Source organism: Anastrepha ludens, chromosome 2 (genome assembly GCF_028408465.1).
Source record: "Anastrepha ludens isolate Willacy chromosome 2, idAnaLude1.1, whole genome shotgun sequence".
NCBI lineage: Eukaryota > Metazoa > Arthropoda > Insecta > Diptera > Tephritidae > Anastrepha > Anastrepha ludens.
Genome location: NC_071498.1, coordinates 19,912,488 through 19,940,084, shown reverse-complemented (window position 1 = coordinate 19,940,084; position 27,597 = coordinate 19,912,488). Strand labels below are relative to the sequence as shown.

Below are 27,597 nucleotides of genomic sequence, written 5' to 3'. Positions count from 1 at the left end.
CATGTCGCAACCGTACCACTAGAACAACGCAGAACAGTAAATTCCGAGTGGTACACAACCATTTGTTTGCCAGTTAGCTTTCAAGAAATTAGGAAAACCAATCGCCAAAGACGGATCACTCTTCACCAGGATAATACGAGCTCTCACACATCGGCTCAAACAACTGCATTTTTGAGCACCCAAAACATCGAATTAATGGGTCATCCGCCGTATAGTCCTGACTTGGCACCGAATGACTTCTTTTTATTCCCGTACGTAAAAAACAAACTGAGAGGTCAACGTTTTTCGACACCTGGCGGCATTCAGAATGCATGTTTTGGAGGTACCTCATTCAGAGTGGCAAAAGTGCTTCGAATATTTTGAAAAACAATAAAGTGATTTTCGATGATTAAAATTTGTTTTTGTTCTCTAATCCCGACATATAAAAGGCATCCCTCGATAAGGCAAATTTTGGTTATTTTGTTGATTCTTCATATTTTTATTAATTTAATTTTGCCTAAACTAATTTTGCACAAATCGCAAAGTTGTATGTTTACATCTGTGTACTTGGTTTTTCGCACGTAAATAAATAAATAAATAATTTTTTTAACTTAAACTAAACGCGAAATCAATTAGAAATACTCGTGTGCGCCAACTTAAATAACTTATTGCATTAATGGTCTTTATGTATGTATGTATATGTGTGTCTTCCCCCTACGCCTTCATGTTGCGCTGCCACCTAAACCAAGAGTCCAGTCCAGTTGATGTGTCTGCGTCCAAATAACGCAGGAATCAGCAAAGTCAATGCGCTCGTTCTAAACCTCATTGCACTCCAGAAACAGTTGTTGGCAGTCGTAGCCGGAACGTCCTCTGCGCCCGGCATCGTACAAATGCTCGAACTGACCGCCACTGTTGCGATCCAGGAAGTAGCTGGTCGCGTAACTGCAAAAAAACAAAATGAAATTCGCAATTATTGTCCGTCCGGTGCAAATGTTGATTACTTGCACATTTCCCTAATTGCGGCGGTACTTACGATCCCAGTTGGCAGAAAATGCTAGCGCCGCCAATTTCGCGCACGCACTCCGTATTTGCCTCGCACATGTAGCGTTGCATGCACTTGTCGTCGGCATTGCGGTAGGTGCGCACGTAGCCCTTCAGCAGCGAGAGACCGGCCACGGTGGCATCGCTAACCGAGTCGCGCTTGCCCATCGAGCGGGCTGTTAGCGAACGATGCGAGAACGAGGTCTTCAGTGCGTCTAACAGATTCATCACGATTTGTATGAACTGCGAGGTGTAAAGTGCAGACAGCCAAACGAAAGCAATATCAAAAACAAAGAAGAAAATAAGAAATGAAAAATTAGTCAATTATGAACTGAAGGCAAAGGCCGGTTTTTCTAAATGCAATCAAGAGCAAAGGTTTTCAAATGTGTGCGTGTGCAAATGCGGCTATATATGTACGGTTATTTTTTATTTAACAAACTAAATGATTAAAGGAGTGTTAGATGAGCGTGGAGTTGATGATGTCGCAAGCAACGCCAAAGTCTACATGAGTAAAAAAATATAAGAAAAGGTATGGAAGTGTATTACAGCTGTTACACTACTGTTTGTGTCCATGTGTGTGTGCGTGTGTGTGTGTGTTGGTTATAACTACTAGAGATTGATTGAGGAATGTATATATATATATATATGTTGTCCACCTGTGTATGTGAATGTATCTACAGTTTATTTATAATATTTATAGTTTGTTTGAATTTTTTCTTTGTACTTTACTATTTCATCAAAGTGAGCGTTTACCTCTCCAGCTTGTTTCGCCATGGAATTGACTTGATCGGGATCTTTGGTGCCAAGCACTGATGACAGCACAGCAGCTAAGATGTTCTGTTGCAAGCGAGAAACCACACAAAACCAATAATTCCACACACCATTCGATTTGAGATATTTTTCAATATTTTATGTACCGATTTGTATTTGTGTACAAGAACAACAAAAATAACAGCAAAACAACAAAAAAGAAGAGGTTTTTCAATTAAAAACTTTGTATGACAACAGATTACTACGATAAGTACAATTGGAGTTAATGAAAAGTAAATGAATGCAAAACCGAAAACTGGATGACACAGAAATTTTGCTAATTTTGGGAACTCGATAAATTTTTGACCAAAAAAATCCAACCGGTGCTGCTTTTACTAAATTTATTTATGCTTTGCAACGATTTCTAAAATTTGGAAACAAGGCAATACGAGGGTCGTTTGAAATGTTCGTGCAAAAATAAAAAACTACTTAATTGTTTGGGGTAAACCTTTTTGCATTTTTCGTCGTAGTCCACTTTTAGGCCCCTATTGCAGAAGTTGTGGGGATCCTGCAGAGAGAGAGAGACTGTGGAACACTTTCTCTGCAAATATGCGGCTCTGGCGGCTAGGCGGTTGAGATTCCCTAGTGTGCCCTTTGCGGATGGCATGAAGAAGCTCTCCACTTTTCAGGATGGCTTGGAGAAATTCTCCAATCTCCACATCCCTTTTCTCTACTCCACTACATCAACAGCACTGGATGCGGTTTCTCTTCCCTAAATTTTTGTTGGAATGGCTTGAATAAATTCTCCACCCTAGATCCCTTTTCTCTACTCCACTACATCAACAGCACTGGATGGCTGTAGACGGTTTTCTCTTCCCTAAATTTTTGTTTTTTTCGCAGGTAGGTCCACATTATGGTATCAAAACGGCATCTAAATGCTACTTGTAGTGCACCTGGGGTACTCTTGCCATCTAACCTATCTACCTAGTTTTAGGCTTATACACTACGTCCAACGCTGTTCTAGGCTGGTGGTCCACGCCGAATAAGAGGATTTCTCCAAGTCTCGAAAATAGCCACTCCTTTCTGCAATCCTTTACTTGCTTGAAGAAAATCTCTTTCCCGCCATTTCCATTTCTTCAAGTTGCGGAACAAATAGTAGTCCGAGGAAGTCAAGTCTAAGGAAAGTCTAAGGTAGAGGGTTGTGAAATGAGTTGGAATCCTATTTCCATTAATTTTGCGACCACAACTGCTGCGGCATAAGCAGGTGCGTTGTCGTGACTTAACACGGACTTTCAAACGAGCCTCGTATAACTGCTTTTTTTGTTTTCCTTGATCACTCCTCTCGGGCGCATGGGGCCTCGACCAGACTTGTCTTGCGTTGGTTTCGTTAATCTATTTGATTTCTGACAGGGTAGGTGATTAGCCTGCCGTATAAATGCAATTCTTATTCAACTGCCATATCCCATCCATTCATAAGTCATGCGGCTATTTTTCCTTCACTTTATTTTCTATTCCAAGTGTAATGCAAGTCCATTCCTTTCATGTAAACCAATACTCCCACAACATTTAAATTAAAATGCGCATAAAAAGCCTTAAATCTGCGTAAGTCTAGTCTAGAAGAAACGAGCGAGTCCATATAAAAAAAATTTCAAAAAAAATTTACATTAAAAATATTTCTGCGCTATTCACTTTCTAAACTTTGAATAAAGGAGCAGCCCTTCCCATTTACTATTTCCCCTGTTTTGCATATTCAACGTGAATTTTTAAGTAGCAAAAGCGTTCAGAAGCGTTAAAATTAGTTAAATAAAAAGTTAAAGCTGAGAGGATATTTACACTACAATGATTAATTTACTGAAGGATTGAATAAAGTGCACTCTAAATGACTACTATGAAAACTTTAATTTGTATTTATAGCGAATTGATGCGTACCTGCATTGGTGAGCCGCCATTGTCTACCTTATCGATGCCATCGCTCGGTGCACCACCGCCCAACAAAGTGTTGATAATTTTCAAGCCTAGAAGCAAAAAATAGTACAAAAAATTAGTTTCTGTTTCTATTCAATTTCTGTTCTTACGCACCCATTGAGATAACGTTGGCCCATGGCGAACCACCGAAACCTACGGAGTTATCAACATCGTCCGATTTGGTGGGCGCATTCGCTGGCCCATTGAAGAACATCGTTAAAACGGTAGACAGCATATTCGACCATGAGAAGCCGGTGGGTGTATCAGTTATCTGGTTGACGCTGTCACCCTCATCTTCGACATCATCGAGCGCCACTTTTTTCGACGCATTCGGCTTCACCGCATACTTGCGGCCAGTGGACTCTTCCGCCGGTCGATAGATGGGTGATTGCTGCTGCTGCTGCTGCTGGGCGTGTTGCACTTGCTGGAGACGCTGGCGTTGATAGACCTCATTTTGCGGATAAGCATAGGTGAGGAGCAGGCAGTTGGTGGCGACTATGGAGAGTAGCAGGTAAGCGTGCAGCTTGCGTTGATTAAACATACTGGAAGAATGAATAACAAAAACAAAAATATGTAACATTTAGCAGCTGTTTGAAAAGCAGAGACGGCAATATATAAAAGAGAGCTTGAAATTGAAATTTGAATTGGTCGAGCCAAGGAGCACCAAGAGATTTGGTGGCTTCGAAAACACTCAGGCTAAAAAGCCCATTGTATCATATTTAGAGCTCTGGAAAGACGGTAAATAGTCAAGGAGGGAAGGAGAAAAGTATTAGAGAAAGAGCTAGGAAAGCATAGAGACAGAGATAGAGATAGTTAATGCTGTGAGAATTTTGCAGATTCTTTGGCAAATCTGTAAATATCCAGTTTTAGAGAACGAATAGTACGCATTCTCAATCGGAACCCAAAACTCGTAGCCTTGCTCTAGCAAAGGCAGGATACGCACAGAGAAAGTGCTCAATGCTATCCGCCTCCTCCAAGCAAGACAGGCACATTGGGCCCTCAATGATTTCAATGGTGGTCATATGCTGACTACATGAGTTGTGTCCTGTAATAATACCGACCAACAACCGAACGTCTTTCCTTCCAACTTTTAGTAGAAAGTTTGACAGTTCTCTGTTCGGGCTTGTCACAAAAGACTTTGCAGTGCTGTAGCATTTTAGACCGGGCCATCGCTTTTTATGTAAATTGCATACATAATCGCTGATCCAATTCATGATTCCTGCGGAACTGATTTCGATTATTGGCTCTGGCCCTTGTAGGGCAACCGCTGCTCCACGGTTGACCAATTCATCGGCAATTTCGTTTCTTTGAAAACCGGAGTGTTCTGGAACCCATATAAGTAGAAGCCTATTTTATCTTGCGACAGAATTATGCTTCTTCTTACATTCTTGCACAATCTTTGAGGGTTGCTTCGCGTTCTCCAGGGCCTTCAGTGCAGCCTGACTGTCACTGAAAACCCCAATCTGTTTCCCACTCCATCTCCTCTCGATTATCAATTCGGCTACTTTGAGGATGGCAAAAACTTCCGTTTGGAAAACAGTTGCCGTTTCCTCTATATCATAGGGGGAGCTTGGTTTTCATTTAAAGCGGACCACATTGGCTGCCGAGTATGTCGCTTAAGTCTTTAGTTATTTTCGGAAATGCTTGAATGCAACGAACTGCTCTGGTATCCAGCGCAAGTCTCCATGAGTTTTGTGCGTTTCCGTAAATGCATTGGCACACTTATTAAGTAATACAAAACTATTTCCCTTTTATAATGCCAATCACTCCCACAATCGGTATGCAACTCGCGCCGTATGCCTCGTTGTTTCACCCAACAAATTGTGTCACTTAGTGTTTATGCTTTGTTTTTTTTTTTTTCTTTACATTCCGCGTGTATTCAAAGTTTCATGGCATAAAAAAATATTTACAAATATTTCAGTTATGCAAGCGTTTACTTAAAGCCCCTCCACGTACCTATAGATAATCTCGTATTGCGGCTTGCAAGTGATTTTGCGGTTATATTCTTAGGATTGGAAGCGATTTGAATACACCTGCAAATGTGCATGCATAAACACATACATATACACATTGCGGAAATTGACCAAAGCCCACAACATCATTTCTGCGCCTCTGCCATTTTCTCTTCTAGCAAATGAATACGGCAGTTTTTTTTTGTTAATCTGACACATTGAAATAATCCATCACTGCCGTGGATGACTCTTTCTTAAAGCCACAAATCGAGTTGTGGCCACTTGTCAGAAAGTGTGGAACAAGAAAAACGAGTAACTGTAGTGAATACCTGATATGACCAAAGAACGGTATGGAGTCACTGTCGCGGCCACAAGCATGCCGACGCAGGAGCCCATTGGCCAACACTGTATGACCGTCATTAAAATCAACATGCAACATGTGCGCTGACATACCTGTAACAGCTTGAATGTACATACATATGTATGTATGTGGATAGCAGCAACGCTGCAACGATAGCGAGTAGCCTCAAGAGCAAAGCTCAGCTAAACCAAAACCAAAAAATGGTTTGGGTGGTGGACGCAGGATTTTTTCTCAATACATTTGCACATGCATGCACTTAAAAAAATCTCTCTAATTGAGGCATCACACAAAATTGGTTTTTCATTTAGAAGTTAACCTTTTTACTGTTTATTGCTTTTACCGTAATTACAGTGCGTAATTTATTCAGTTTAGAGATCACGAACAATTTGCAGTTTAGTCGATTTAGATCGTGCGGTCAAGCGTTTGCGAACAGTCCACCTGTTATGTGAGCATTGCAGCATACTACCGTTAAATTAATAATGCACACTGTGCACAATAAACAGCAATAGGAACAACCACAGCAGCAACAGCAACAGCATAAAAAAGATAATTAACTCACACTAAAGTAATGATTTAGTGAAAATAAAAATCTCTAACGCTTTTACACGAACAACAGGCAAGGCAGCGCTGCTGCAGCAGTAACCGGTGGCCGCATATGCACGAATGTGTTGTTGCTTATTCGTACTCGCATATGGCATGCTGCTACATACAAACACACACACACACACATGCTTCGATTCTATTTCCCGCAAACTCGCATTTTACATTCGAACTTATTTCAAATGCACATTTGTGCGCACATACACACACACACTCAAATATGTATTCATTCATTTAACATATGAGTGAAAAGGAGAAATGCAAATAACTTTAGCGCTTAGCTATAGACTGTGTAGCCCCAAATAGCGGTATTTGAACACTCGGCCACAGCTTAACTTAACCATTACATCGAATGGCAGGTAAATGTCTCTTTTTTGTTGGTCGCTTCATTTGCTTTTCCGGTTCTGTTAGCGGTAGTTTTCTATTTCTGCTATTAACACTCATCCAATGGAAACGAGTTGTCTTTTTTTGGTGACACAATTCGCAGGTATGCGACTAGTTGTTGGGTGTGTAAACGCCAGCGAGTATGAGAAACGAATCAGCACGTTTGGCGGCGATCGCCTTAAGCAAATTATGGATAATTTGTGAATTATGAAAGTTGAAATTTTTACTGTCGCCGTCGATTAATGAAATTGGAAATATAGTACACGCATACATGCACACAGACACACACACACTATTTTCTAATATAACTTTTATAAGAATTTTGAATGAGGTGTGTAAATACAATCAATTATAGATACTATTCGAATTTCTTGGCAAGTGGAGGTGCGTCGCTTAGAAAATCTCATTTTCATAATTTACCGTAATTCTATAATCACGTTAATGACTGTGAAAAAGGGAAATATTAGAAAAATAGAAAAAAACGATTAACAATAATTAGCACAATTTAATACTCAGAAGTGACCTAGAAAGGGTCAATTTACAGTTTGTATTAGAGTGATGATAGTTGGATTTAGTAAAGATACTAACATTCAGCATACAAGTGGAATTTCTTGAGTTTTATTCATTAGCTTAGTAATTTATTTCTAAACGCTTTCCTCTTTGTTGCACTCGATGTTGGTGCATGCGTAGGAGCGGTGTTTTATGGGGATAATTTAATCACACTTTTTGTAGGTGGGAAGGTTTTTTTCGCCTTATACGAGGTGTGTTCAAAAAGTATTGCGAATTTTGTGTTTTTTCAAAAATTATTTATTTATTCATTAATAACTATTTTGTCCCTTTCAAAGTAATCCCCATGAGATCGTGTGCACTTGTGCCAACGTTTTTTCCAATCTTCGAAGCACTTCAAAAAATCATTTTCTTTTATCTTGTTCAGCTCCTCCTTCGATGCCGTCTTTATCTCGTCAATCCTAGCGTACCGTCGTCCTTTCATGAGCCTCTTCAGGTTCGACAACAAGAAAAAGTCACAGGGGCCAGATCTGGAGAATACGGTGGCTGTGGCATCATTAGTGTGTTGTTTTTGGTAAAAAAGTCGTGTACAAGCAACGATGTATGAGTAGGGGCGTTATCATGATGCAAGAGCCAATTTTTGTTCTTCCACAAACTCGGGCGTTCCTCGTTTCTGGCCGATTGCTTCGGGCAAATTACGCATAACTTGCAGGTAATACCTTATTGTACCTTATTGACCGTTTTACCCTGTGGCAAGAACTCATGATGCACAACGCCCCTGAAATCGAAGAAAACGGTAAGTGAAACTTTCACATTCGACCGAACTTGGCGCGCGTTTTTCGGTCTTGGTTCGTGCGACAGCTTCTATTGAGATGATTGAGCTTTGGTTTCCACGTCATAATCATAAACCCACGATTCGTCACCAGTTATGATCCTCTGGAGCAAATTTGGGTCGTCCCGGACAGAGTCCAACATCTCATTAACAATGATCATGCGATGCTGCTTTTGGTCGAAATTGAGCAGTTTTGGTACGAATTTCGCGGCGACCCGTCTCATGGCCAAATCATTGAAAAAAATCGAATGGCACGAACCAATCGATGTGTCTAGCTCCTCAGCAACTTCTCTAACGGTGACTCAAAGATTGGTCAATACCATTTGCTTCACTTCATAAATTTTTTCGTCTGTTGTTGAAGTGCTCGGGCGTCCAGCGTCCGGCACGCTTTTCGTCGTTCACATCTTCCCGGCCTTCTGAGAACATTTTGTACCACCGATAAACGTTGCTTTGGTCCAAAGTACCTTCTCCATATGACACCGCACCGAGTCAACATTCGGAATGCATCCGCGCACTTAATTTCGTTTTTCACACAAAATTTGATACAGGCTCTTTGATCCATCTTTTTGAATAGGTAAAAATCGAAGACGAGCCGAAACACGTGCAATCAAAGCAGCAGTCAACAATTAACTGAACATTCAAAATGGCCGAACTCGTCGGCATGAGTGAGAGACATGAGAACCGACATATCGCCACAAAAAAATCGAAATTCCATTATACGTAACCTGCGAAAATTCAAAATGCGCGCTACTTTTTGAACACACCTCTTATTTTGAAAGTTTATACGAGTAGATGGAATAATTGACTAAAGATCCCTTATATAGGGGTATAGGTATACCTATGAAATAAGACTTCCAGCTGTTAGCCCAAAGGTGTCGCTAGGAGTATTTTTAAACCTTCCCAAATGTTTTGTTTTTTTTCGTCTGTCAACTGTCAACAGTACTCAGTTCAGTCTGGTCCGCCTGGCCACAAGCCAAAAACAACAGCCAAACCAAATCGCTTCGGCCGCAAGGCAATGCTGTGTGTTTTCTGGGATCAGCGTGGTATGATTTGGTACGAGCCATTAAAACCAGGTGAAACAGTTGACGGTGCACGCTACCAACGACAATTGGCCGATTTGAACGGCGCTATACACCGAAAACGCCCAGAATAGGCCGATCGGCGTCACAAAGTAATTTTTCTTGATGACAATGCACCGCCACATCGAACAAGAGCAACCCGGGAATTGGTGGAAACGTACGATTGGGAACCGCTGGTGCATGCGGCTAACTCACCAGACTAGGCGCCTTCCGATTATCATTTGTTTGCATCGATGGGCCACGCACTTTCCGAGCAGCGCTTCAATTCTCACGAAGAAGCCAAAAAATGGCTCGGTGATTGGTTTGCGGCCAAAGACGGCCAAATTTTTTGGTTTGGCTATTATTTTGAAGATTAAATTTGTAACCATTTTTGTTAATAAACGTTTGAAATTGAAAAAAAAATCCCATGATTAGCCGAGCCTCTCTTCCAACTTGTGGAGGACGCAACAATGCCCTGCCGACTCGGATCGACAGCTGGTATTCAGAGAAGCTTTATCGTGACAGACAAGCACGCGGAGTAGGAGCGACTGCCATCTGAAAGCACTTTTCATATATTTTGCTGTTTAATGCCCACAACTGGTTTTGTACCAGGATCCACCGAATGGTAGTGACGTATAAAGTCACGCGGCTTTATATTAAAATTTGCTTTTGATTGTCAATCTTTGAATTTGTGAATTCACCAAACCAAATTATTTCTAAAAATAATTTCATTCAGTTTCTTCAGTACTGCAGTGCTTCTATTGGAATACTCCAAAGTGTAAGCGTACGTGCGTTTATTTATAAAAATTGTTACGTTGTGAAGCGCGCTTCCATTGGCCTAGTTTTCAATAATGGCACCAGAATTCACACGAAAAAGAAACAAAAAAAAAGCGCCTGCAATATTACCAATAATTGAAAAGTGCTAATATTTTTTACTGCTTCTTTTGGTAGTATTCTAATATTCTTTTGCATCACACCATTGCAACTTATTGGGCTTCTTGTACACATTTCACCAGCTGCTGAGGCAACCATTGTCGCGTGCTGTGTGTGGTTGAGGTATTTACGATAAACATTTTTTAATTGTGTGGCTCGCACGTCATCTTATTACACGAAAATTGCGATATAAAGTAGAAAGTTAGCGGTTTGTGACACGCACACACACATTCACATAAAGAAATCTATGTGCAGACGCGTATTAACTGTTTTACTGACGGCACGCATTTCGAGAAATCCAGAGAAGAAACCCAATCGTGTAAAGAGAAGTAGCCGAAAAAATATGAAAAAAATTGATAAAAAAAAATCAAGGTAGCAATAGCTGTTGGGCCCAAGTGAACAAAACAGAACTTGCGCAAAAGGAAGAAATTAAATAACTCATTTTTCGACAAATCGAGCAACATGGAAAGACTTTTGTCACTTCTTGTGAGTTTTGCTTTCCCCGCTTGGGCTTTTATTTGTCTTGCAATTGAACAATGAATATTCAGCTATTTGTATAAATATGCATGTATGTATGTTTTAGTTGTTGTTGCTGCTGCTAGTAGAGACATTGAAGAGTTTTAAATACTTTCTGCTTCAATATTCACCTTAATTTGTAGTTTGCGTTTCTCGCCGCAGTCGCCACAACGAAAGTGAAATTGTTGTTTTTTCCCAGCTGAATCACGCTATAGTTTCGATTTTTTTATGTGCATACACATCTAATAAAGTATATTTATTTTCTTCTGCTTTGGTTTTGCATTTTAACGTGGCTAAGTTAAACACACTCATTTTTAATTAAATGGAAATTTATTGTTGTCTTTTTCGTTAATTTATTTATTTTTTTTTTTTTGATGAAGGCCACATGAAGATGAAAACGAAACGACACGTAAACTTCTTTTTCACTTTCATCGAGTTCACACAGAAGATCAGAGAAGTAGCAGCCAAAGTCCGTAGTATCGAAAGTCACACACTAAGCGCAGAGAAGCGACAGGCGAACAGGCAGCGCAAAAAAAAGAGTCAAAAGCAAAAGTTTATTGACCGTAAATGTAATGAGCCGTTTTTGTCGCTTTTGCTGAATGAATTTAGCTCCGCTACTCAGGCACGAAAAGAGAAAGCCTAAGCAGATTTGAAGGTACCAAGCAGTAGATTAATCTTGAACAGGGAATTTCATTTTGTGGGCACTGTCGCATTGGCTTGTAAATTGGCTTTGTACAGGTAGACAAAAAAAAAAAATCGTTTGTGGCTTAGACAGAAAAAAGCAATAAGTATCTATCTACAAATTAGTCGTTCTTGCGCAGTTATCTCTAGCTTTATAAATATTTAGTTGACAGAATCATTTGACAGACTATTTCACGAGCAATCAACTGCTTCTTGTACCTTTTGATTACATCCAATGAGTGCGTGAGCTGCTGTGGTGCTTCGGATTGGCTTGGCGTTCAATGAACCTGCATTGTGCCGCACTTGTAACTGCAGCCAAGTAACGCTACGCTACCAAATTTTAATAACAACTATCATTGATAATTTGTGCGCCACACTTAGCGGCTTGAAGCGATTGAAAAAAAAACTTAAAAATTGTCAGGTAGTCTTTTACGTCATCGCGATGGCGCTTCGACGCTTGTCTGGACGATTGAATTTCACCTGCGGTGCACGTTTCACTTAATTTGAATGCAAATATTCAGCTTTTGCAGATCCAAATTGGTCAACTCCACTAAAGAGAAGATCAAATATCTTGGGTGTCCAGGACATAGAAACATAGCGGTAAAAAAATTCGTGATAAGCCTACTAAAAAGGGGTCGACTGAATTGATCTCAGAGATCTTCTATCCGATCATCGGCAACCTCCTGCCTGTTCTTAAAGTGGAATTGCACAACTTTTTTCTCAGGAAAGTGCAGAAGAGAAGAAGGAGCTCTATTTATTCGTGTGCTACTTCGAAAACCTTTCGGCCTTCCTTTTCAGTACTCTGATAGTCCTGGAGATCGCACACCATGTGCTTACCGGTCACTGGACGATCAGCACACATTAGGTCGGGTCGATTTGTGGGGAGGCAAAAAAATCGCCCATTGCTCTGTGAAAATCATATTCTAGGGATCAAAATAAGAAACTTTGCCGAAGGAACCATACCTCTAAACCGAATTCTGATGCCCCCCAATTTGAGTCAAACTTTTTAGTTTCTTTTCACATGTAAAGGCCGAAAATGGTGATATTTTGAAATTACTGCATGGGAATCCCCCAGGGGAGTTCCAGGGGGTATGCCACTGGCATGGGTCAATCGGCCGTCCAAAGTTAGTGGGGGTCGGTCATACATTTGGTCTCGATTGGAGCTCTCTAAATGGGTCAAAGTGGGATTTTTCGTTCGACCCAAATTGGGGGACATCAGAATTCGTTTTAGAGGTATGATTCCTTCGGCAAAGTTTCTTATTTTGATCCCTGGAATACGATTTTCACAGAGCAATGAGCGATTTTTAAATCGATCCGCCCTAGCACACATGCACAGGTAGGTTTACCATTTAACCCCCATTTCAGAAGTTGTGGGGACCTTTCAGAGAGGGATATTGTTGAGCAATCTCTCTGTAAATGTTCAGGTTTGGCAGCTGGATGATTAAGGTCACTGAGCGCTTCTTTCCTCGACAGTCAGAGAGTCCTCAACAGTGCTCCAACCTAAACCGCATCTGTCTTCTTCATTAAATCAACAGCTCGGGCTGGCCGTAGATATCTGCTTGTTGGAGGTCAGATAATGGTAACAAACCGACACTTTAGTGCTATTTGGGGAGTACCAAATTGGTACTTAAACCATTTTACCTACCTACAAGGGACTTTTGCTCATCGAGAGATTGATCAATTCTCTAAGTAGTCTTATCAGTCCATAAGAGGAGTTATTCTTTATTGGATTTCATGTTTCCAATTACTGTCCGTGTTATTATTTAGTCCTAAAAGTCCTGCACTATATTAGACCTCAAGCAGACTAAAGTGTGAAGATCCCGCGATATGAGTGCGATGACTGATTGTTGGTGATAGGAGATTTATGACTTCTTCGGGTTTAGCTTAATATGTTGTTGGTATGCTCTTATAAAATCTGGTACCTGAGAGCTCGAACTATATTTTCCAATACCAGATTAAAGGAGTTACGTGATAGGTAATGACTCTACCTGAAACTGGGATACCAAATATAGGCATTTCGGTTCATCGGTAAGTACTTCTAGTGCTGCTGGGGTAGATTTGATCTATGTTTACCCGCACTGATAAGATCCAATGCATTCATTGAACGTGGGCTTCCATACTGCAGCTCGAAGCAATATTAAAATGGGTAATACTTCAGCCGCCGTAGCCGAATGGGTTGGTGCGTAACTACCATTCGGAATTCAGAGAGAACGTAGTTTCAAATCTGGGTGAAACACCAAAATTAAGGAAAAGTTCTTTCTAATAGCGGTCACCCCTCGGTAGACAATGGTAAACTTCCGAGTGTATTTCTGCTTTAAAAAGCTGTTCATAAAAAATATCTGCCGTTCGGAGTCGGCTTAAAACTGTAGGTCCCTCCATTTGTGGAACAACATCAAGCCGCACGCCACAAAAAGGAAGACGAGCTCGGCCAAACACCCAAAACGGGAGTAAGCGCTATTTATACATAATTATACGGCCATGGTTGCAGTTTTCTGGAACAACTTTCTGGAAAATTGGCTACAAAACATCTTAATTTCAGTCGGCATGCGTGCATCCATCATATAATGCAATTCTAGTCTCATTTAAACCGTAATCGAATGCTCATTTTCAACATAGTTGTTAGCCCCAATCGGACTCTTCATATTCGCCGCTGCCAGCATTCCGTAGCTTTCAGTAAGTTGCCGAACTTTTTACATCTCAAGCACATCGTTCCAAAAGCCATTCCTTCCTTCTTCAAATAATACTTTTCTCTTCCCTTTTTAACTTCTGACAGCGATCAGTTGCGCCCATCGCAACAAGGACTTGTAAGGCAGTGCCTTTTTCCTACTGGCCCTCCTTCCCTGCAATTCTAGCTTTACTGTTGTCAAGCTGATTTCCATATTGTAAATATTGTAAGTCGTCCAAATGTCATAGAAGCGGAATGCAAAAGCATCGTTTCGTTTGTAAATGAGAGTCAGAAACTTTCTCTACTTGCCCGGCCGTTTGCGCATGGAACCATCCATATTTTGTTTATGAAAAATCATTCTTCTCATAGCTTCCACCCTTTTAATTGTGAGAATTTACGCTACTCATTACAAACTTAACCTGTTTACGTGTTTCAATTGCTGGTAAAAAACAGTGAAATTCCATTGTTGAAGTAACTGAAGTCTTTCTTTGTAAATGCACTTTTTCTCATAAAAAATCTGTTTTACCCAGCGTCTGGCCGCAGAAATGAAAGTTAATATCTGCCAAAGTCACTCTAATTAGCGGGCTCAAATCTTTCTTTGCATAATTTACTTGGCATTAGATTTGTTCGCAAATAGAATTGGACACAATTTCCTAGCTACATATACACATACATATGTACGTATGTGTATGTATGGGTGCACATAAATTTCAAAACCTTCTCGCTTCTGCTAAGGCTTAGCTGCAATATGAATGCCACTGACAATGACTCGCTTTTCCCGGGACATATCAAAAACAAGCTCTAATTTTTTTTAACAGTTTTACTTATTTGTTGTTGTATTAATAATACGTTGACATGCATGGCTATGCGTTTAATTGCGCTACAAAAGGAGAAATGCAATGCTTCGCCGTTGCTGATGTGATTCAATAGGAAGAAGGCCAATGGCAAGTCGTTTATAAACTTTTATGTTTCAATTAAAAAACTATACTTTTTTGTGTTTTTTTCCTTTTACTACTTCACATTTGCTTTGTAATATAAAAATTTGACATTTTTTAAGCCTCCCACGCCCATTCTCAGTTATAGTACAAGCAGTTTTCAAGACAGCTTTTTTATTGCCGATTTTTGCGGTGATGCTTCATTACCAAGGGAGCACTGATGCTTTGCTATTGTGAATCTTTTCTATTTTGATGCTTTGTTATGAGAAAACAAGCCGCACTCATTCGATTACTAATCACAGCAGTCGTTTTTCTATTTACCATTTAATAATCTGAGGGTGTACATCGAGCTAAAAACCCCGCCCTAATGTGCAACCAAAAGGGGCCAAAGAAATGAAAAACATAGTAATATTGCATGCAATAAATATAAAATAAAAAATATAAATACCTACATTCAAAACTTTATACATTTAAAAGTATTGTAACAAAGACAGAATGTGCCAAGTCAATGGCAAAACTTTCTCCACTCAAGCAAAATTCAACTGCCAGCCAATCAACAAATGAAATGGAATGGCAAATCAACAATAGCAGCGTTCAGAGGGAAAATGTATGTATTGTGAAAAGGTGAGAGAAAAGTAAAGAAAATGCACCAAAAATTATTGTATGGTAACCAACATGACGAAAAAATATGCATGCAAGAAGGAAAATGCAAAATATGTAACCATTTACTGAAAAATAAATTCATGTAAATATGTAATACCGTAAGCGGTTATAGCGCCAATCAAGAAGACAAAGACATACACAAGTACACATTTAACTATAATTCTTTGGATTATTCGTGAAAAGTAGTTAAGATATATGAAATTGGTGAAAAGTAGTTAAGATATAAGAAAGGCAAAAGGCAGATGGCTTAGCCTAACCAATTGCAAAGTTGCCAGGATCACGCATAAGATGACAAGTATACTAAATCGGTTACATCGTTCAATAGAAGAAACTCTAGAACTTTAGTTGGTGTACTAACAGGGCACTACCTAGTCGCAACACACGCTTACAAGCTAAATTTAAGGGGTTATATACCTTGTGTTGCACTATTATTATTATTAGAAGGCCATTACGCACTGCGACCAGAGCTGATCTATTGTGAAAGGTCTACTAGAGTTTTAGGCTTTTTAAAAATTTAGCACAATTTTCGGTTTGTTGTTCCAAAGATTGCATGGAGATACTACGATACCACCAAGGTGATGAGGTCTCGTCTGCCCAACGCAGGACATTCACAAAGCAAATGTTTTGAGCTTTCTATGTCCATTTCGCAAAAGCGGCAGACATTGGTCTCAGATAGACCCATATTATTTAGATGATACCTCAGGCTGCAGTGACCTGTAAGATATCCTGTTAAAAGACAAAGATCTACTCTGCTTAGTGAGAGTAGCTTGTCAGATATTCCTTTGTTGGGACTTAGAAATAGTTCGGCTTGACGCTGGCCGGCACAGTTTAGCCAGTGTGCAGCAAATTTCCTTTCTTCCCATTTCCTAAGGAATTCATTAATGTGGCTTTTTGTGAGTCTACAGAAAGGCTCAGGACCAGTAAGTTGCATATTTGCTCCTTGTTTTGCAAGGTCATCATCCATTTCATTTCCCTCATGTCCGTCATGTCCCGGAATCCAGCCTAGTGTTACTATGTTGAGGTTTCCTAACGTGTTGAGAAGGTTTAGGCAATCATTTACCAATTTAGAGGTGATATTTGTTGATAGAAGGGCTTTTGGAGCCGCTTGGCTATCTGAAAGTATGTAGATGTGAGCACCTCTCATGTTCCTGCTAAGGCATTCTCTCACACATATTTCGATGGCATGTATTTCTGCCTTGTAGAGTCCCATCGGAATCAATTTTTTTTTATTTAGGCCCATTGATTCCTGCCCCTGTTCTACCACTTTCCAATTTGGACCCATCAGTAAACCATAGCTGAGACCCAGGTTTGAAAGTGATAGAATTAGTTCTCCAGTCAGTGCGCTCATTAATTATAACATGGAAGTTCCTGAAGAATATTGGTTTGCGTGATAGTATACCTATCATCCCTATGAAGAATGGGTACATAGGAAGTCTTCTAAGATCTTTAAATGTCCTTTCATATCCCCACTTTTAAGTTCAGATATACCTTTTAATTTTAAGGCACTCGAGCGAGCTTCCCTTTTGTTGGACGAAAAAATCGAACATATTTTAAAAGTACATCATTTTAAAAATATAAATATAAATGAACCAAAGTTACAGACCGTGGAAGCGCACAACCTTTCTTGGAACGAGGCTTAATTGAAGTGCACGCAAAACTTTAGACGCGATTATCTCGACCGCGAACCATTAACGACGTTTGCAGGAAATATAATGAGCCAAGTTCAAAAGAAGCCTTGGAATATCTTCAAAGCTGAAATTTGAAACTTGAAAAAGGTCGAGCCAAGGAGCACCAGGAGATTTGGTGGCTCCTAAAACACTCAGGCTAAAAAGCCCATTGTATGTATTTAAAGCTCTGGAAAGGGGATATCTAGTCAAGGAGGGAAGGAGAAAAGTATCAGAGAAAGAGATAGGAAAGAATAGAGACAGAGATAGAGATAGTTAGTCCTGTGAGAATTTTCCAGATTCTTTAGCAAATCTGTAAATATCCTCCAGTTTTAGAGAACGAATTTTACTCATTCTCATGACATCGGAACACAAAAACTCGTAGCCTTGCTCTAGAAAAGGCAGGACACTCACAGAGAAAGTGCTCAATGCTATCTGCCTCCTCCATTCAAGACAGGCACATTGGGTCCTCAATGATTCCAATAGTGGTCATATGCTGACCCCATGGGTTGTGTCCTCCACTTGATATCGACCATCAACCGAACGTCTTTCCTTCTAAGTTTTAGTAGGAAGTTTGACAGTTTTCGGTTCGGACTTGTCACAAAACACTTTGCAGTGCTGCAGCGTTCTAGACCGGCGTTTTTCTATGCTACTGTCCGGCTCTCTCTCTCAACTATACTATGCTACCTGGTTGCTTACAGCTTTGAAAGGCTAGAATCTGAAGACCCTGAACTGGTGCTCGAGCGACTCCTGAAATTCGCGAATAGCACGCGCATCTTGAGTGATGCAGATTTTCGCTGAATATGACTCTGATCTGGCATCACTATGGACCAAAATGGTCTCTGCGTGACTTCGGCCAGCCAGTATAACCTAACCTAACCTATGAAATTTTCAACTGCGACTGGGCTTGATTGAACTCAGATATTCTGCTGATCTACTTATATTTACTGAATTATGTGTCGCCCCTCGGGTGGCCTGGCACTAGTGACTCGCAGTGGACAAAGCTCCGGCCCATTCAAAATACTGCTATCAGGACAGTCACGGAATGTTTTCCGCAACACCTTCGCTACGAGGCTTCCATGCGCCCGGTCAAGTAGCACAGCAAGATGCTCAGCAAACAATTCCTGCTTGGGTGTTAACGTAGGAATCACCCCTGCAGATATTTGTGGCAGTCTGAGCCACCTCTCAGGCGAGTCAGGAGACTGCTCTTCAACTACACCAGACATCTCTTCAACTGACGAGATCCAGTACACAGAACACAACTGCATCTAGTGGACCGGGCGGTATATAGACAGACGTAAAACGACACACAACGGGGGAGTCTCACCGCCTTCCTAGGTAAACTCCTGGCTTCTGTACACCGTTATCGATGGCCAAACAACGCCTTTTGCAGACGAAGAGCTTAAGTCGCCTCGCGCGACATGCGTAACTTTGACTCAATTACATTCTGGTTATTATAGCAGATTAAACTCTTACTTATCCAAAATCGATCCCAACATATTCAATATATGTCCGGCATGTGAAGGCATCCCGCTCGATATTAACCACCTATTCACATGCCCTCTCAAAGCCGCTTTCCTAGCACCCCTCTTTCTCTCTCCCTCTAGACACAACCAGTCGAAAATAGCATGTTTTCTGGGCTTACAGTTAGATGAGCTAGACGAGCGCATTGGTCCATTCTAAAAATCCTCTCAGGGTTAAGGATTAAAAGGCATTTCCTAATTCCTTGAAAAGAGGGCATTAGGTATTTAACTTCCCGGATTCTACATCCTTCAAAAGATACAGAATCGAGAATCGTCTGTGCTTTGTGAGTGACTTGAGTTGCTTGCAAATCGGGTGATGCAATTAACAACAAATCCACAGCTGAAGTAATTTCATGTGCATAGAGTTCATCCAAAGAAAAACCGCTTAGGTTCTTCTCTTATTTGACAATCCCCCCAAAAATTGTTCCTAACACATTTAACCCTCAGCAGCTTGCCGCAATCAGAGAGCGGAGTATGGCTCATCGCTTGTTGCTTGTAGCCAATTGACATGCAGCTCGGCGTGTCAATTAAATTTGCGCGATAACACAACAGCCAGCACCACGTCTGTCCTCTATTCTGGGCTAGTGCACACATACACATTTACATGTTCATATATGTATGTAAGTATGTACGCCTGGGCATGCAGCCACTTGTGCGCGTTGTGTGCAAGAAGGTGTGGAAATGAAAATGAAATTCTTTTGAGAAAGCTTGTGAAATGTTATTTTTTCATTTTGTACCCGAAACCAATAAATAAAACCGCAGCACGGAAAGTAACACTCAGCCGTAGTAGACGGCAGAGAGTGTAAACAAATAAAGTGGAAAAAAAATTAAATAAAAAATACAGAAATAAAAGAAAAAAAAAAGAGACAAACAAAAAAATTGAGGGCTACACAACAACAAGAACGCTCAGCACTTCAGAGTAAGGTAATCGGGAACTGGGTTAGTGGAATCAATCGGCAGCGCAAATACTGGCACATTGACGACGCTTCACAGTTCGTGGCGCTTAATTTTTTTATTTTATTTTTTACTTTGATGCACTTCGCATATTATTTCTAAAACGATACATGAAAGCGTGGAACCACAGGATCTATTAGTGGTGTGTGGATGCGAAGCTGTTGCTAATGAGCTGATAAATCTACACTCCGCACTCTTTGGAAGAACTCACGCGAATTGTAATTGGCTGGAAATAAGTCTCCGGTCTGCATGCTCACTTTCTTCCCACCTTAACTCTGTATTGTTTGTTCCCTGCATGCGATTTCGTCAATATTTTTAATAAGGTTAAAATAATTTTTTGTATTAATTTTTTCAAATTTTCTCAAGACTTTTGCTTTGCACCGTTACTATGTCTTGCTGTTGGCTACGCCGCTCATGTTAAACAGCTCGCCCATGAATTTATTTTTCACAGGTATTGTAGCTGTTGTTATTGTTTGTTTTTTCTAGCGTCTTAGCTGATTTCATTCTTCAGGTGCTGTTATGACTGAAGTCTTGACCTACATCGCGTCGTGCATTTGTGTATGAAATCGTGAGTATGGAAATGTACATATTTGGGTGTGAATGGGTCCTAATTCATTTAGCAGCAATCAGTACTTTAACTCCCTCTGTCGTATTTGTTTTCATTGTTAATCGATCTTTTCATATGCGTATATGAATTTTGTCAAGTCTCCGTTTAATTGGCGCGAATAAACAACTTTCTATTTTTGATCGGAATACCTCAGGAATACCAACGTTCTGTTTGCTTGACGCCAATAAATTTATTTTGCTCCAAATGCATTCAGGTTTGTCTGCGTATTGGCTAAAGAATAATCAGCATAAAGGTAAGCTAAATTTCTGCGGTTCTTTATTTTCAATAAATTGAAACACCTTAAGAGAAAATTTCAACTTTTCTTGAATCTGGTTGGTAAAATATTGCTAAGAAAGGCAAATGAGTTTTAGAATCGCAAGAAAAAGGTGAAAGTACGTATGCAATTTTTTTATATTTTAAGCGTATAAATTTCGATTTTACAATAAAAAAATGTGGCTTCGGGGATATAGCCACATTGATGGGATCTTACAAAGTTTGTGTAGTTTATTCCTCTTATATTTGCTGATATTGCTCCGAGGGTTGGTTTACAAGTCGCTTCGACTCCAAAGAATTTGCAAAGTTCTCACAAAAAAGAGTCGAGAGTAGTCAAATAACCACAAGAGAGCTTTACTAGGAACAAGGGGAAAAAAGTCCCGGATGTAGTGTTGGCTGAAAATTGTTGGTGGTCAAAAGCTGTATTCGAAGGTGCGCAGTTTTGTTTTTTTTTTTGACGGGACAACTAGCAAGTGCAGCACTCAGACATTAATTAAGCCCATTGTACTACACTTGGATTCCCTTTTAATTTTCTTTAAATCTACCCGATCTTCGAAGAAACCTGAGTAGATCTTTTGGTACCAAGGAGTCAAGATGGTCGCTTCTTAACACATCAGTGGCAAAGACATCAAGCCTGATTCGAGCGAAGGCGGGGCAGTCGCACAGGAAGGGTCCGCCGTCTCATCCTCCTCTTCACAAGCTGGGCACGGTACAGTGTCTGAGATTCCCAACCTTTCTATGTGCTTCGCTCACAGAAAGTGGCCCGTCATCTGTCCAACCAGCCGTCTGCACTCCCATCTGCTTAATGGCAGAAATGTTTGCGACAGTCGATCGGACGTGATAGGTAGCATCAGTCCATCTGCAGCCTCTCTCAACCTGCCAAGCTGGCTTGTGGGTTGTAGTTACCCATTTGCTAACCGTGGCTTTGATGACCGCAGAAGGGAGTGGCAAAACGGTCTCTGGGCTAAAGAAGATGACCTCAGAGCCCATCTTAGCTAAGGAGACAGAGGTCTCGTTACCCGCTATGCCCACGTGTCCCGGGAACCTTGTTAGCATCAGACTATTATGTCTACCGACATAGTTCAGCCTGGATTTACAGGACTCGACTACCCCTGATGTGGTTGGGGGCTGTCTAAGGCCATAAGCGCAGCTTGGCTCTCGCTGCAGACACATATAAATCTGTCTCTCCATCGGTCTTCTAAAGTTCATCTCTTCTTAAACTGCATACACCTCCGCTTGAAATACAGATGCATGCATTCCAAGAGCAAAGTGCTGTTTTGTCCCGCTGGATTCCACGTAGACCCCAAAGCCGGATCCATGCTCCATCCGTAAAAATGCGAAAACAGCACATTTTCTGAGTTTGACCACAACTGAGCCTCTGGCAGCACTACATTGTAACTCTTTTCAAGTACGACTCTTGATGGCATGGAATCAAGAGCCATGGAGAGAATCGTTGGATCGACGTCCATACCTTCTCTGTTTTCCAATGCCGGACAGAGGCCTTACCAGTTCCCATTGTGTTTCAGCCTGAAGATGGCCTTCATGGCCTCTCCTTGGATGAAAGCATCAAGTGGTGGCAAACCAATCAGAGCATCTAATGCCGGGCCTGAAGTAGTCGGTGCAACAGATGGCCACAGTGCGTTGTAGTCTTAATAAGGCCCTCCTGACTCCCACGAGAGGAGTCTACACATCCAGACCACCGAAAAACAGGGAATTCAACCCTGTCTCTAAGCTTAAATTCAGCATCACTATCTAAATGAATTAAACGGGTGCGTTTTTCAGAGTCCAGCTCTTTTTCCACCAAAAACATCTCAGAGTTTTATGTGATATGGAATACATGAAATCCATACATTCTTCGTTTTTGTTACATTTTTTTCAAGTACTTTTTAGCCATAGGTGCTCAATGTCTTTGACAACTCCTAGTGAAATTTTCCAAGGAATCTTTTTGTAGAACATTTTAACCCTTTAATACCTAGTTTAAGAGGACTTTTGAACATTATTTGAAAAAATTTGTTAAAGAGTCACATAACGGTGGAATTTAACAGGTTAAAATGTTCTACAAAAAATGTATCATTGAATTTTACTAAAAGTCTTCTAAGACGAAATTTAAGAAAAATCAATATTTGTACTGAATTTACCATATTATTTAATATGGCATTTGATCAATATTGCGATACTTTAATATACTGTAAAAAATAATTGTGAACCGGTAGACCAAAACCCAATTGGGGTTTTACTATTCTACAAGAACACTTTCATTTGCATTTGTTTTGGTTTGGGTTCGAAAATTGTTATCGCACAGTGTTATCTATACGGGGCTAGAATGCGTCTCACCAGTGAAAATGGGGTTGGGAGGAACAAGTTCTTTCATGCATATCAGCATAAAATACTGTCTTCCCGTCTTATTTTTGTATTATTTTTTAATTTATGTGCAGGATTTCTTCACAGAGAGTGAACGGTAAGACTGAATACACAGGGTTGCGAGTGTCAGCTACAAGAACTATTGGGAGTATTTCCTGTATGTGTTTTCGCGCTGAATATGAAACTGGCCCTTAAAATGGTCTATCACACCTGGATTTTTAGTTTTTTTTTTGAGAGTCGAAAACTTTTTTATTTTCGGATATTTAAAATGGTTCATCACACCCGGATTTTCTTAGCTACACAACCCAATTTTAAAAACTGATTTGTGATGCTTTGGCTTAGCGGGCTGAGGGAGCAATCGGTTCTCGTTTACTTTGAGACACAGAGATTGACAATATCCGTGCATTCTGTCATCAAAGGGTTAATGTGCTTTATAAGTATTCGAATGTCATAAATTCTAATATTCTTAACTTCTTTAAAACCCGTCGTAAATCAATTTTTAAATTTTGGTTTTCTTTCTAGTGTTCCCCATGGGAGTATACTAGGGCCTATCCATCTTCTTTTCTATCTCTTTCTCTGATACTTTTCTCCTTCCCTCCTGGACTATCGACCCTCTTTCCAGAGCTCTAAATACAATGGGCTTTTTAGCATGAGTGTTTTAGGAGCCACCAAATCTCTTGGTGCTCCTTGGTTCGACCTTTTCAAATTTCGAATTTCGATTTCAATACTTGGGCCGCTATTATTTGATTCTTTAATAAATGACATAAATCGCTGCTGTTGTTTCGCAAATGTTTGATCTATGCTGATAACTTAAAAGTGAAAGTGCTCTGGGAGCATGACGTGTTAGTTCTCGGCTTTTTTTAAGCAACAAAATGTGCTTTAAAGTCACATATATTAGAAACCTCATAATATCTGCCAACCTCATACTATTTCGAAAGCTTAGGCAGGCAGGTAGGTTAGATGGCAAGAGTACCACGAGTCCACTACAAGTAGCACTTAGAGTGCCGCTTTGATACCATACTGTGGACCACTACCTGCGAAGGATTACAAAACTTAAAGGAAGAAAAACCATCTTCGGCCAACCAACTCTGTTGATGTATGTAGTGGAGTAGAGAAACGGGATCTAGGCTGGAGATCTCGCTATCCCCGAAGGGCACACTAAGGAACCTCAAGCATCCAGCCGCCATGCCCGGACATTTGCAAAGGAAGTGCTCCACAGTATCTTGCTGTGGGGATCTTCTGCATATGGTGGTTGTACGGAAGTCCAAGCTTCTCTGCATGAGTTCCGAACACCCAGTGAGCAGTGAACCACGCTATGCCTTTGGAAATTGAATAGTGAGGGATCCGAAGCACTTTAAGCGTCCTTACTTCTGCCGTACTGAGGCTAAAGCGTTTTTGAAATATAGAAAAAATACAGCTGTCTTGCGCCTTTTTAAGAACAAAATTGTGCAGTTTCCATTTAACCACTCTGCCCCCTTGCGCAATTAGTCACCGTTCATAGTCCATAAATACTCAACAAAAAATGATAGGACGAAAAGGAGAGGGGTGGGGAGCTTCTCCTTTTCATCCTATCGTTTTTTTCTTCACCTCTTTTTTCCCTCTTGCAATGGTATCCCAAAGGATGAACCAAACTTTTTTCGGAAAAGTGGGCCCACTCTCTGGGAAACCATTACTACTTAACGTAACCTGCACCGATATCTGAGATTGGGACAACTGAAACCGATTCTGTCGACCCCTTCGTGGCAAGCTCAACGACAATTTCATTTCTCTCTATGTTCCTTTGCTCTGTAACCCAGATACGAGAAATGCTTCCTGCACATCCGAGACATTTGATTTTCTCCTTACAGGAGTTGACCAGAAAACAGCGGCAACATGACGGCGACAGGGCCTTGATCGCAGCTTGTCCAACGGAAAAGCTATTTATGTCTCCCTCCGAACAGCGGCCCCTAAGTATTTTGCATGCCTCTGCTTGAAAAATACTACTGGTGTCGGCAGTTTAAAGTAGGCTGAAATATTGGCTGATATATACCTGACCCTCGGCAGGTAATGGCAAACCTCCGAGTGTATTTCTGCCATGAAAAAGCTCCTCATAAAAAATATCTGCCGTTCGGAGTCAGCTTAAAACTGTAGGTCCCTCTGTTTGTAAAACAACGCACACCACAAAGAGGAGAAGGAGCTCGGCCAAACACCCAAAAAAGGTGTACGCGCCAATTGCATATATATATAGTGAAAACCTCCGCTCCAATTCCAGTTGCCATCTTAGATTCGTCAGTGAAAACGGAGGTGTCTGTCAATGCCCGTGCAGACCCTAGCACAGCCCTCAAAACCCAGTTTGCGGACGAAAGCTTACTCGGTATTACAGTTTGGGAGGTAAAATAGCTCCAAATTCACTGACCTTTTCACTCTTAAATTATTATTATTCACTGCTTTCATTTACGACCAACTCATGAAATCCACATAAAAAGAATTCTGCTACACTCAACGCTCGTTGAGCTTTGTTGAACCGATTCCTACATATCAGTCACGTTTGATTCTGATTAACTTAAAGTTCTTCGAAGTGAGAAGATGAGTCCTCTCGCTTTCAATTGTTTACAACATCATGGATGGCAGTAGTGACTGCTCTTTTTCTATAACTTTATGTTTCATGTACACAGTGGGATTTGAACCCGTGATCAACCGAATGGTAGTTGCCTTTCGGCAGGCAATGGCAGACCTTCGAGTGGATTTGTGTCATAAAAAAGCTCCTCCTGGAGAACCATTTGTCCTTTGGAGGAGTCATAAAACGGTAGGACCCTCCGCTCGTGGAAAAACATCAATACGCATACCAAAACTAAGACCGAGAGTTCGGCCGATACCCAAAAATGGGAGTAAGCGCCAATTTTTATTATTATTATCAAGAGATACCTCGTAAGAAGACCTGTATATACCTATCTTGACACCAATCAGAAACGGGATAACTGAGCAAGTTGTTGTCGGCAAAATCTAAAATACTAAATCATAGGATTAGTTTTAGAATATTGGGTTATCCATTTATGTTTTAGTAGTTCTAAATTTCGAGTTTGCAATGTTCGTCCATTTATAAATATTGAGATATCTTAACCAAGAAATTAATGGATTTCTTTTTCCCCTGGATACTCGCATATTTTATTGTACGGCATTTTTCCTTGGTGCATAGAAATTGTGGAAACCCACTTTCGAAATAGGTGAAGTTTGAAGGGATGGTTCGCAAAGGACGGTATCTTCAACACATTTGATCACTACTGATCCTACTACAGCAGGATTTATTTGTTAGATTTCCTTCTTTCGACATTTTTTGAAAGGAAATAATAATAATAATTTCGTAACCAAAAGATCTGATGCTTTATGGATGGACCGGCTCTATGCCGAAAATTTCATCAACAGCTATTTATATATCTTACTTTTGCTCCAAAAAAAATCTCTTTATTAGAAATAAAACCCCCATCTGTTTCTCGCAATAATTACTCTTAATGGCAAATTCACAACATTTTAAGTAAACGGATAGTTCCGTCATTTGCAATATTAAGAATTTTTTTGAAGGTGTCATAAAGGACTGGCGAAAAAATACTTTTAGTGGGAACACGCCTCCGATAGACAGTGTAGGACCCTCATTGATGGGTGCCTGGCGTTGGACGTTGTTAACCTCTACCATTTATAGACGAGCTCCTATTATTTGAAGACGAATTGTGAAAGTTGTGGCTGAACGTTTATTTGGAGTCGAAAAATTTCGGACAAATGAAATTAGGCTTATTTACTTAGATGTAAGTGTATAGGTGTAAATCAAAACCAGTTTCTCATGCCACTGTTTTTAACATTTTTCAGTAACAGCGCAACTATTTTCCATTAATATCTGGCAAACATTGACACCAACTTTGCGAAATTTCCTCCTTTTTTTTTTTTTTTTTTTTTTGCTTTCATTGAGGTCAAGCCTATTGGCTATTAAAAAGTTTTCAATTAATCGCTTATCGCATTTAAACACTTATTTTGCATACTGTATCGAAATTCAACAATGTTGCATGACTCCAAGTGCACCAATGCTGAACCGCATTTACATACATTTGGTGCCTATGAACAACTACAACTAACTTCTATGCGGCAGACATAAATCTCACCTGATTCCGATAGTTGGTTTGCTCGCTTCGTTAGTGGCACAAATTCGCAACTTGTTCCTTGTACAGTTTTACCGTAACTGCGTTTGCTAACTGCAGCTGCTTCGATCAGCTCGTCGCTTGTAATTTAGAATATTTCGTTGCACTGCCACTCACTCCAATCAGAACACTTTGGAAATGTTCAGCAAAAAGCAGAAACAAAATACAGCGTAACTAATTGGCCGCGCGTTTTGCTTTTGAGAATTTTTTGGATTTTCACTTTACTG

General features: G+C 40.4%; 1 protein-coding gene across 3 annotated transcripts; it reads right to left on the bottom strand.

The window, feature by feature from the left end:
• Window positions 1-536: 536 nt before the first annotated feature.
• Window positions 537-27,399, bottom strand: LOC128856690 (uncharacterized). 3 transcript variants are annotated; one of them, XM_054092013.1, is made up of 6 exons: window positions 27,335-27,399; window positions 3,850-4,277; window positions 3,700-3,785; window positions 1,774-1,857; window positions 1,013-1,263; window positions 537-921 (listed from the first exon to the last, which is right to left on the bottom strand). In XM_054092013.1, the coding sequence occupies exons 2-6, from the start codon at window positions 4,274-4,276 to the stop codon at window positions 795-797; spliced, it is 975 nt and encodes a 324-aa protein (XP_053947988.1). In that variant the 5' UTR covers window position 4,277; window positions 27,335-27,399; the 3' UTR covers window positions 537-794. The 3 variants fall into 3 exon arrangements, with proteins under 3 accessions (XP_053947988.1, XP_053947982.1, XP_053947995.1); XM_054092007.1 differs by lacking the exon at window positions 27,335-27,399 and adding an exon at window positions 10,407-10,648; XM_054092020.1 differs by lacking the exons at window positions 1,774-1,857; window positions 27,335-27,399 and adding an exon at window positions 10,407-10,648.
• Between the last annotated feature and the right edge of the window lie 198 nt (window positions 27,400-27,597).